Source organism: Musa acuminata, chromosome BXJ1-1 (genome assembly GCF_036884655.1).
Source record: "Musa acuminata AAA Group cultivar baxijiao chromosome BXJ1-1, Cavendish_Baxijiao_AAA, whole genome shotgun sequence".
Classification (NCBI taxonomy): Eukaryota; Viridiplantae; Streptophyta; class Magnoliopsida; order Zingiberales; family Musaceae; genus Musa; species Musa acuminata.
In genome coordinates this window covers 8,906,330-8,919,020 of record NC_088327.1, presented here as the reverse complement: position 1 = coordinate 8,919,020, position 12,691 = coordinate 8,906,330, and the positions used below count along the sequence as shown (strand labels likewise).

The 12,691-nt window shown below is 37.2% G+C and overlaps 1 protein-coding gene across 1 annotated transcript; it reads right to left on the bottom strand.

Annotated features, from left to right (window-relative positions):
• Nucleotides 1–180: 180 nt before the first annotated feature.
• LOC135657521 (dynamin-2B-like) lies at nucleotides 181–12,293 on the bottom strand. Its single transcript, XM_065175974.1, has 22 exons — nucleotides 11,756–12,293; nucleotides 11,522–11,572; nucleotides 11,292–11,412; nucleotides 11,053–11,145; nucleotides 9,815–9,876; nucleotides 9,587–9,704; nucleotides 9,086–9,428; nucleotides 8,145–8,292; nucleotides 6,404–6,505; nucleotides 6,195–6,314; nucleotides 5,501–5,584; nucleotides 5,278–5,405; nucleotides 4,423–4,507; nucleotides 4,156–4,288; nucleotides 3,546–3,622; nucleotides 3,384–3,440; nucleotides 2,264–2,405; nucleotides 1,970–2,118; nucleotides 1,495–1,608; nucleotides 1,349–1,416; nucleotides 951–1,123; nucleotides 181–722 (listed from the first exon to the last, which is right to left on the bottom strand). Exons 1-22 carry the CDS (start codon nucleotides 11,894–11,896, stop codon nucleotides 478–480), a joined length of 2,754 nt encoding a protein of 917 aa, XP_065032046.1. The 5' UTR covers nucleotides 11,897–12,293; the 3' UTR covers nucleotides 181–477.
• Nucleotides 12,294–12,691: the final 398 nt, after the last annotated feature.

Here is a 12,691-nt window from a genome sequence, read left to right as displayed (position 1 = left end):
ATATATATATATATATATATATTTTGCAGACAATCTGATCCTACGGTGCATTTCGCTCTGTTTCAGTTTTATACCCATAATGAATTGCTACTTTGGCTTACAAAATACTACAGCTGAGGTCAAGACTTGCCATGATGTACGATGGATGGATGCAGCTAATGGGGAAAGAGCCACAGCACGTTAAAAAAGACCTGTCAAATTAAAATAACGATGGAACAAAAGCCTACAGCGATCATAATACCAACATACATCACTATCGCACTGGGTAGATACCCCTGCGTATCTTTTTGTATTTCCCAGATATAAATACATATGAACCTCCGTATATGGAATACAACTTTCCAGCGTTCGGGTGGTAAACACTATATAGGTCATTTTGGCTCTTCTGTGGCTCGAATCAACTAAAAAAAAATGCCAAAGCACAGATAATTTGCATCCATCAAGAATATCTAATGCTCAACAGACCCTCACGGCAACTTAGTATCTATACGTGGATGAACTGCCTTGAGGTGGAGCAGGTGGCAACCTGTTAGGCGTCCGACGACTACCAGAGTTCGCACCTGAACCTTCGTCACCATTCTGGGTTGGGTTGCTGTGGTGACGGCCGCTGCTGCTGGACCTAGATGGCTTAGTGTATGCACCGTTAACTGATCCGTTTGCTGCAGCATCAAATGCCGATCTCCAATCATCACCTGATGACACATTCGCCCTCGGGCTGCTTTCTGCAGTTCATATAGTCACAGCACCTTTACACTAGGCAATATTCTCAAGCTATCGTCGTTTTGTGCTAAACTTTTGGACTGGTGTAATCCATTAATTACTTGTTGCAAATGTAAATTAAATTCACAATGAGAATAACCTGGGACGTGCAACTACTTACCTGTTGAGCACTTAAAAGATTAACTTGGGGAGTAACTCATGCAACTGGCAACAGAAACCATAAAAGTTACCTGTCACTGAACTACCATCAGACCAGCTAGCTGCTGCTGCTTGGTTGTCATGGATGCTTAGCTGCCGTGTAAGTTTTGAAAGAATGGATGACTGCCTTTGGATCCGTTCTCGTCTACGCTTCACATTTTGATCTTCCTGGAGTAGTTCTTCAATCCTCGCTGTACTTTGAGCACTATGAAAGAAAACAATTTGGTTATAAAAGACTGCAATTGCGATCAGCCAGCAACCTGATTGAGAATGATTAGTTTTTCCGTTACAAAATAGTATCAAAAGCAAATAACAATGATCTACTGCTTAGGAGTTCTTTAAGATTGAAGTAATGATAGATGGCTTGTTCTTTTGTTCTCATTTGTTTACAAAATTTTTCCAGTCACAAACTAAACGAATGGCAGCCAACCTTACAGAGCTGTATAGCTGATTCAACATGTCTTCCTTAGCTTTCTCAACTTGACAAAGCACAACTGCCTGCTCAATCAAAAAAGAGATAAAACAAGCTAATAATATGCAAAGTAGGCAGATACAGGCCAACGAGCAATATTTTACCTTTGGAACATTTGCCGCAAGGCTGTTCAAGACAGCCTCCACATAACCCCGAACTTCTTGAGACATCCATCGAAGTTCTTCTTCTGGATCAGCTGGCCTTCTAGCCATGGTGTCCTGAAATTATTTGCATGTTAGTTTGAGTTGTAAATCTTGACATGGTACTGAGAGTATTAGAAAAGCACTAAGTGCTAAATCAGGTATAGGCATATCTTCAATGTTTAAGCACTATAAGTGCTTTATCCAGCATGCAACAATTAGTCCAAAAGCTAATATGGTTGGCAGAGGTGTTGTGCAAACTGCATGGTTTAGACCCTTGAAAATGAAACCGCTTTGACCATCAGAATTGATAGCAGAACTCAATTTCCAGGTAAAAGTGAAAACACGGTTAGTTTGCATGGTGTCTAGATTCTCAGTAGATATTGTTCCTCTCCCTAATTACAAAAGAAGGTATTCAATCATATTAGGACAGACTTACTAGTGAACCATCTGAACGGCTTTGTCTAATTGTGGGAGTAACTACAGAATCAGGCACACCCTTAGAAGGTCCAGTTATATTTCGAATCTTATTCATCCATTCAACTTTGTCAGCCATGTTCTCAGCCTTTAACACTACTGCACTGTGAGCTGCAAGCTCAAGAAAATCATGAATTAATAGCAGTAACAAAAAAGTATAACAATATTTAGCCAAAAATCATACTGTTAAATATGTCCCAAACAGTTGGGACACTACAACTTATTGTTGTTGCTGTTGTACGCATAAGAAAGTCACCTTTTAAAACAGTTTTGTATGCGACCTTGCTGGTTAACTTAAAGATAAGACTTGGGCCTTTCTCTGGTCCCTTTGCTTTTTTAGAGTCCTTGGAACTTTTAGGAGGGTCATCCTCATCTGAAACTTCTTCAAGGTTACATTCCTGCAGAGGATATATTGTGCTCGTTAGCAAGAAGAGAGTACTTGGAAATTAATAGAAGATGTACCAGAGTAGTTGGGAAGTATAAAGCTTAAATTGTAAGCATAATCTAACATGATTCCCTACGTGTATCTAGCATGAAACTATATGCATGTTTATCAGCAACAAGCTAGTAGCAAAAATGCACCTATTTGAAAAACCAAAAAGTCTTGTCCATGATTGATGCGCTCACTAATTGACTGATTGCAGTCGAACATCTAAATCGAATATTTTTCATTCAGAACACAAATAACTTGTGCAAGAGAGATTTCAAGTAACCAATATTATGTGAATATAAAAACTGAATATTTTATACATATGCCTTCTGTTACCCAATTGACACTTGTATGATAACTCCAAGATGCATACTTTGCACAATAAACCTTTTTCCAAATAAAGAACTTTGTCATTTTATGATCCTTGCCTGGCAAATTCAGGCACTTTCTGTATATATATAAGATGATTGGTTGACCTAGGACTCTGCAGTTCTCATCAATTTGGGGAATTCAACAATTCAACTATGGCTGTAAGCATGTACAATTCATTAAATTTCTTTATCTCTAAATATACTTAGGAATCCACCACCAAACTTTTCTTTTTCTTTTTAGATAACTATGGACTAATCGGTTGGATATTTTAGTTATTACATACTATCAGGAAAAATCATTGTACAAAATCAAATTTCTTATGTCAACTGCAATCTGTAATTGTATAAACAACAAGATCTCACACAGTAGACTAACTGGTTTCAAGTTCTTGTAAACAATGATGTCATGCAAAATTTTTTCTCTGCATGTAGTTACACGTAAATTAATACAGGACATGAGCCAAGATTATTTTTATCAGCAGCACCATGCTATTAAATGAAATTTTAAAGAAACTGACAATCTTGCTTTTGTAATTTAAGATGTAACAAAGAAAGAAAAAGAAAACTTTTGGTACCTCCAAGGTAATGACACCACGGAAGTGCCTCTCCTCCTGCTTTTTAGTGTATCCAAGCTGAAATAGAAAGTGATGATCCAATCAGAACATAATTATGAGAAAATGTTGCAAATATATCAAGCAAATAGCAAAATCTGTAGCAAGAAAGTCAAGAGGTGTAACCTTTCCACTTTTCTCATTGAGGACAAACCATCGCCTGCTCCAGCCATTTGTCTTTGCACTTTTCTTCAGTAAGAATCCTAAAGACAAAGACCAATCCCTAATGATTCCATAGAAAATTTCAGCATGACAACACACAAAAGAAACAGTTTGTACATGACCTGGAACTAGATGGTCGACATAATGAAATGCTTACAGAAACAACTCATCATTGAAACTACATAATATATTTCATTAGGAAATTAACTGGGGAGACAAACCATTCAAATGCTCATTTATTTTCGTTTTTTCCTTCAGTATTTGCAATAAGTTCTGTATTATCCTTATTAAACAAAGGATGGACTACTTAACTAATAATCCAATGTTCTTATAAGATTTTTTCAGCTACTTCTTCCACCTTTTGGCCAAGCAGCTGAACCACATATGAGGTCATGTCTATCATACATTTTGGCCAACCAGGTGAACTACATGTAAGGTTGCATCTATCATAAAAGGCAATTTCATGACCCTCATAATTTATGCTGTTTAGAAGGAATGCATGTTATGTAGTGTGCAAATAAACTGCATAATCTTTGTCCAGATCATGCAAGAACATCCGGGATATTCTATTAACCTGCTGTTATTTCTCCAGAAGGTCCAGCAACCTGCAAAGCCGAGCCTTCTTTGGTTTCTTTTTCTGGTTGATTTGATTTTTCCTTCATCGATTTCAAGCTACCACCTTGATCCCCTGGTTGAGGACTTGATGCCTAGTGTATATAATATGATAGAAAAAGACATGTAAGATTGAAAATAATTACAGACCAACACTATTTAAATAACAAAACATTTGAGATGCAAAATGTTCAATATGGACTAATCAATAAAAAGTTCAGCAATTAACTCTATTCAATATAGCTTGCTCTGCTTCATTTGCTTTCTTTGATGATCGATTCTTCAGTTCCTCCTCCCTACGCTGTCTGTCCATTCTGGTAAAGAAGTGTTTTGTATTAGAAAACTGCACAGTTATATATACACACACACACACAGTTACATACACACACACACACACATATACATATATACACACATACATATATACATACACATATACATACATATATATATATATATACACACACATACATATATACATATATATGTATATACACACGTATACATACACATACACACACATATACATACATATATACATATATATATATATATATATATATATATATATATATATATATATATATATATATATATATATATATATATATACACACACATATATATATATACATATGTGTGTGTGTGTATGTATTAAGAAACATCTCACATGATGACAAATGAGAATATGTTTCAAAGAGTAAAAACAGGCAGATTTCTGCAAAATTGTTAGCTCTGAAGAATAAAAACATGATATATATACGAAGCTTCAGGACCTGATCCAGAGAGCATAAAATCCTTCACCCCAACACAACCCCAACACCCCCCCCCACCCCCCCCCCCCCAAAGAAAAAGCCAACCTCTCTCACACAAAAATCATCTCAATAAAAGATAGCACATGCCAAATTAAGCATATGCTAACAGCAAAGCTATAAGCCAAAATTTAAGCAATTCAAGTTAAAAAATGAGCTAAATAGTGAACTTGAGATGCAAAACTGTTGCATCCAAGTGAAGATGTTCTACTATTTTGTTCTTTGTTTTCACCAAATATCAGAAACGAATACAACATAAGAAACAGACAAACCTCCGCTGGACAAGACGGATGAAATGTTGAGGGGGAACAAAAGCGCGCTCCATGTCAACTAATGCAACAACCATCTTTTTGGCTTCATTTCTAAAGTTCTCTAATGCAGTAGATGCAATTGCAACCACCTTTTCCAAGGAAAGAAAAACAAACAATAAAAAGTTAATGTGAATCATTTTCATGAACAAATTAACAAATAAAATAACGCTAATACCAATTTTACCTCTCTCTTAAATGGAGGATATCGGCCAAGTCCTGGCGTAGCATTCGCTGAAGTAGAAACTATATCTAACAGAACACGATGCACCTATTTGATAACCATTTCAAAACAACATAACACAGTAAATTGCTACAATTTGTTACGATGAAATATAGACTATAGTTACCTATCATGACAACTACATGAGTGCATGTCAAACATAGATCAATGTCAATGAAAGGACTGCTCTATTACAAATCAGTGAATCACACATTCTCTCCATGTAAAAAATTTGAAGGTAGTCCCTGATAAATCTGACAATAAATTATTACATAGTTGGCAACCTTTAAAGAAAGACAACCCAGATAAATCCACAAATAAACTTGAAAGAACATGAAAATAAATAGGAGCCTTAAGTCATAAATAGGTTAACTCTTCAAGCTTCCAAACTTATGATGACCTAGAGTAACTAGAGTAGGTCAAAGCTGTAGCTTGTGATCAGAAGAACTTTAATAAAGGTAAAAGCATATGATGAAAAACAAAACTTATGTACATGCACGAGTTACTGTTTATTAAAATTTAGAATCCAAATAAACTTGCATAAAATTCTATAGAAAAAAGAGGCAAGAAAAACTGGTCATAGCATGAGGAGATTTGACATGTTAAAATAAATGCCAATCCAATTACAAAAGCTATCCAAATAGTGTGGCTTGCTTACCTCATCCACGCAAAGTCGTGATGGTTCTTTTGCAAGTTCCAATACTCCTTTTATTAAAGATCTCAAACCTTTCTCTGGAGATATCAAATATGGCTGATAACCATCAGCCTCCAACACAATCTGTAAGGCACAATAAGATCATGCAGCACATTTAAACATGTATAAATGTAGCAAAATCTTATCAAATGTAACATAAAGGTATAACTTACCCTTTTGACATTGTTGATATCAAAATGTCTGTCCAATGGAAGCTGCTTTATTCTGTTAGGAAAAGTTCCTTCAAATGTTGCAACAACTTTCCAACCTGCACCCTGTAAATGAAATGCACAACTTGCTATGTAACAAATAGATGATATTACTCAATGACCTTATAAAGTATAAATTGCATATTTTTTCATTTTTTTGGAGTAGTATCAAAAACCTCTTCAGAATGAGAAGAAAATGAAAGCATTTGAAGCAGATTTATCTTACTATAAAGTATAAACCATCAAAAATATGAGAATGAAGTAACTTACCAAACACAAAAAGATGGTAATTTCTAGTAGGTTGAATCTAATGCATTTAAACAACAAAAATAGGTTTGTGCAGCTTCTTGTGTTTTTCTTTATCCCATCTGAAAGGCAAGCTCAGGTACATAACATGCTGTAAGAAATAGATAATATCTTGCAGGTTGTGTAACCTATCAGTTGTGACTTAAAGACTATGGAGTCAAGGCCCACTTCATAAAGTAATTGGGTTATTGTGAGAAGGAAATGAAAGCATTTGAAGCAGATTTATCTTAGATAAACCATCAAAAATATAAGAAAGGAATAACCTATCAAACACAAAAAGATGCTAATTGCTAGTAGGTTGAATCAAATGCATTTAAACAACAAAAATGGGTTTGTGCAGCTTCTTTTGTTTTCCTTTATCCCATCTGAAAGGCAAGCTCAGGTACATAACATGCTGTAAGAAACAGACAATATTTTGCAGATTGTGTAACCTATCAGTTGTGACTTAATGCTATGTAGTCAAGGCCCACTTCATAAAGTAATTGGGTTGTTGTGCCAGATTGGATCATGACTATTTGTATGAAGGCACTCCTGCTCTCCCTCAGTGACCTGGATGACCAAAGTTGAGGTTACTGTGACTTAATTATTATGTAGTCAAGGCCCACTTCATAAAGTAAGTGGGTTATTGTGCCAGCTTGGATCATGACTATTTGTATGAAGGCACTCCTGCTCTCCCTCCTTCGTGACCTGGATGTCCAAAGTTGAGTTTACAAAAAGTCAAAAACAGCATCTGATTACAAGAGTAGACCACAGATTAGTAGGAGCCTCATGGAATAGGTAGCCCCTTTTTTGTTTTCATAATCATGTAACCAGGTCTAGGTCCTTGCAACTCTGCAAACTTCAGCTGATATTAAGTCCTCAAAGACGTCAGACAATGAAAGCAACAAAGTTAATGTATGTATATATATATATACCGAGTGGTATACCGAAATATACCACTCGGTATACAGTATTGTATCATACCGAACAAATCTCGAAACTCCGATATGGTACGAAATTTTAATCCTTACTTCTATGTCATCAGGCAAGAAGAGACATAAAGGCATTTCATTTAGCCTAGGCATTGACAAGGCACATTGGGTTCTGACATCATGAGATGGCACTCAGCAATTTCATTCTTCAAATATACTGGTCCATATGAAGATCAGGTGGCACCAATTTAGATGAAGGAGCAAAGAACCAATTTGAATTGATATAGAGATCGTACAAGAACCTGGAGATAGACCAGTGACCATGCACCACCAAGAAAATTCCAGTACATAATAAATGACAATGAAAATTTACATGTCAGAAAAATAGTTCCTTATGATGAAAACAAATACTATTAGGAGCAGAACTACAGCTGTCTGAACAAAGAATGATAAAACCCAAACTACAAACAAAAATGCCAACCACTGACCTCGCCAGTGGCAATGTGCTGCAGAAACTTATCCTCAAATTCTCGACAAAGCTCCAAGGCAATAGCCCTGGTACCTTCTGCACTCTGCACCATTTGTTCACCAAGCCTAAACAACTCATCCTGAACAATCTGGGACTTACCTTGTAATCTGCAAGGATTAAGTAGATTAATCAGTTAAGAACATCAACAGCAACCCTATTGACCTCAGCAAGAAAAATCCAGCAAATACATATTTTGACAAGAATAATAAATCTGCACAATCTCTCATTAATACAGAACTGCTCACATGCAATTATTGAAAAGACAAACAAGAAAGACATATCTCAAAGCTTAGCTTGACAAATACAAATTGAGAATATGCCATTTAAGGAGATGGTTTTTTATTTTCTTAGTCAATCCACGAGGGGATGTAGCAGTTGCAATATCCTCTAAAAGAAGCCAATGCCTCACAAATAAGATATGTGGTGAACAATATACCTTTTTTTCATCTGCTAATAAAAATTTCAGTCGCTTAATATCCGCAGCAGTTCATATCTCTTGCATCAAAAAACTACCGATTACAGTTCCTAGGATGCTCTGGCCATGTAGCGATAAGCATTCATGGGAATATTAGCACCACCATAAAAAAACAACATTGATACTCATTTCACATTAATTTCAACAAAGAAGTTTGGTTGAGAGGTCTCAAAGAATTAATTATAGAATATATTTGACTATCTAACCGGCTGCTGTTTTCAATGAACAAACCACATACAAGTGAAAAACATGCTTAATAGAGATTATAAGAAAGAAAAAATGACATGAAACTTTTACATTAGTTCCCAACTTCCATAGTATACCCAAAATAAAAAGTTGCTAACCAAAAAAGACATCTGTACTAGCGTATATAATAACAGTTTTGTAACTAAAAGCATGTAACAGTATATGACATAGAGAATTACCCTGAGAGAAGATTTGGCAACCTGAGCTTCATTCTTTTACGTATTTGCTTGGCAAGGGCATCAACTAATGCTACTCTGCCAAGCTTATTTTGTGGAGCTCCAGTAAGTATCGTTTTTAGACTTTCAGTCTCAGCTCTCCAAGCAGTTTCAAGTGAACTTTCAGATCCAACTGATCCAGATTGTGCCGAGGCAATAGAAACAGATTGCCCAATCAGAGCAATCCATGGAATATCAGCAGCACTCCGTGGCCCCTGATTCAGAAGAAGAGCTTGAACTGCTGCAAGACTTTTCTGGTCTCCAGCAGCTTGATCAATCTTGCTAATAACACCAATTGTTCTAGTCCCTACAAGAAACAGAAGCACATGAGACGTTGGTCAAAGTTCTATAACAGGAAGGAGACTAACATAATAAATATCCTATTATTGCACTTTGCGTACAAGTTCATGCTCTATTTTGATGTCATAAAAAATAAAATAAAGCAACTGAGTAAGCAATACAAACCTTCTGCATCAAATTCCTTAGCCAGTCTAAGAGCTCGAGAAGAAGAAATATCTGGTGCCTGAGCAGCTGGCACTATTACTAGCAATATAGCATCATTATGTGCCCCATAGTCACTGACCTGAAACAAGATGCATCACCACCCCCATCTCCCCAAAGCATTAAAGGAAAAATAACCATTGCCAAAGAATATGTATCGCTGAAATCATATAATTGTAAATAGCAACTTACCCTAGAATCATCCATGGACCTTTGGTCTAATCCTGGTAGATCAATCAGCTTCAAAGAAGGAGCTGGTATAACAAAAAACATGTCAGCTGTGAGTATACCTTATGCTCATTGCAGAACCACCTACAGGGGTCAGTGTATACCAAGGACAACAATCATTTCACAAGAAATTAAACACAACAGAAATTCCCCAGAGAAGCAACGTCTACAACTGAAAGTTTGCTACGTAATCTTAGTCATACAAGAAACACAACCTGGATTATGCTAGCATAGTAATTAGAAATTGTCCCAGTATTTTACACAGTATATTTTTTCTATGAAAACTGTTTCATTGACAAAGTAGTGAAAATGATCATAGGGCAGTCTAAGGTAAACCATATTTAGCAGGAACCCCTTTTTCATCAATAATCATAATTTCATGGAACATAAGTTACTCCTCAGTTCCACTCCTAACCTTAACTCCAGCTGCATTTCTGCTCAAAGTTTCTTTATAATTTCAAGACATTAAACATTGTGCCAATTAAATTCTGTCAAAAAACTTCTGTCATTAGTTCCTTTAAGTATGAAAAGTCAATATCATATATGTCCAACTAATGTGTCAAAATCCTGCCAATTACATGAAAAAGAGTCCATTTGAAGCAAAAGAAAAGTACAACGCTGCAATGTTGATTATGCATGTTCAAGATATATCGCAAATTACATTATTGTATGTTAATAACAGGAAAATCTAGCATAGGACAAATTACACCATATGCAAACAACACAAGAAATAGTGGGAGTTGTACTACTATGTGAGTGCATGATTGGCTGCTTCCAGCATCTTGAAAGGCTGAAACATATGCATTAACCGAAGAAGAAATAAACAGACCATCAACTTCTTGCAAATGATCATCAATATAGAGCAAGACTAGAATAGCTAAATTATATATAGACTGAAAGTCCGCCCACTTTCGTTATTTTCCCACCCACTTTCGTTATTTTCAGTGGAAGTGGAAAATAAGGTATCACGTAATGAGTATACATGGTTCAACTATCACACGATCAACGTAAGATACATAAACAATTTGGTAGCATGAAGTGGTGTACAAAGTATTTAGGTCCCAAGAAATCAATATTTTGAAGTATAAGTAGGATAGAATGGCAAAAAGCAACAATGCTTCGGCAACCCTACGAAAGTAGAAAAGTTATAGATATTGTTATGATGAAAAAAATAATAGAAAAAGTTAAAGATATTGTTAAACCTGTACTGGTCCGAAGTTTCATATAGATCTCATCTGCATGGCTCTTTCCTGTGCCCTTGCTTAGCCTGTCCTGAAGAGAGTGCCTGAGAGCACCTTGAACAAACACAAAAAAAAAATGTTGAAAGACTAATTAGCACCCAGCATCTAAAAAGTACATAGGAGCTTCTTGAATCCATGAAATCCACGTGTCAAGCAAAATAGGTTATACTTGACCCTAATTTCATTCTAGAAGTTCTTACTCGCAGAAACCTGTTGGGATTTATCGTCGACTTGCAAAATGATCAATTTATTGCTCAGAGAGCCATCTCTTTGCAGATCAATGCTGATAGGAGCCCGAGTAGCACCATTCTCTCCAGTCGGCTGCAGCAAGCAATTAAAAGCTCATTAAATCGAGAAGAAGATGCGGATAAAAGATGAAACATAAGTCAAAGGAGAAAGGTAGTTCCAACTTCCAACAAATTCACCGTACCAGGACGGGATGTCCGATCAAACTGTTCAACACCGCCGATTTACCAGCACCCTGAAATCACGTTTCCCGGATAGACAAAAGGAACAGGTAAAGAAACGAGGCATAAACACAAACCACATGAATCTTGAAAAAAGAATTTCCACAGGTCTGTCGAATCAAGAAAACCTTCATCCACGTTCTCGGGACAATCAACCAATCATGTAACAGAGAGGCTTAGGGTTAAAGAGGACTTACGACATTGCCAAGAGCAACGACGTTAAGAAAGGTGGAAGTCCGCCGTTTGGCCGATCCCTCGTCGACGTCCTCGTCCGCGAGGAGGGCGGCGGCTTGCATCATGGACTCGGCTAGCTGGCTCAGGTCCTCCATGGCCTCCATCGCAAGAGAGATCCGGATGCCGACGGCGATTGATCAAGAACCGACCCTCGACCGCGGGGCTCGCAGATTCCGCTGCGGGATCCAGAAGAAACCCCGAGCGGGACGCGGACCCGGATCTTGAACTCGAATTCAAACCCCAGATCGCGGGAGAGAGAGAGAGAGAGAGAGAGAGAGAGAGAGAGAGAGAGAGGACCAAAGATCTGAGACCTTGGGGCGGCGAAACACGGAAATCGGTTCTTGGGAGGGAGGTGGCGTCCGCGTGACCCCCAACCGGCAGCTTCTTCTTCTTCTTCTTCTTTGATCGTCGAATCCGAGAGAGAGAGAGAGAGCGAGAGAGGGAATGGTTATAAACCGCTTGACGAAGAGGGGGGAGCGCTGCTACCCGGAAAGGAAATGGAGCCGGAAAGAGGTCTATTTTCCATCACGCTTTGAGATGGGTGCAACCATTTGATCATCGGCCCGTCCTTTAGGATTTTGAATTCGAGCCAGCCATTATTCACATTCCCGAGCTCAACATTATTGGGCCGTGGAATTATTTGCCCCTTACAATCTCGCACGACATGACACCCATTGTCGCTAGTTTGGAATTTATTCAGGTCGGTCTTACAAGCTATTCAAACTTATTGTACCCAACGCCATCGTCTGATATCTGCTGGTTAAGGTTCAATGCAGTAAATTTTGTAACCCTCGTATCTCAAGTTGTTTCAATAACATTTAATACTATGATCGTATATTCACTAAATATAATTGATTATATATTCTTTTATATTATGTTATAGTGGATCTAAGTTAAAT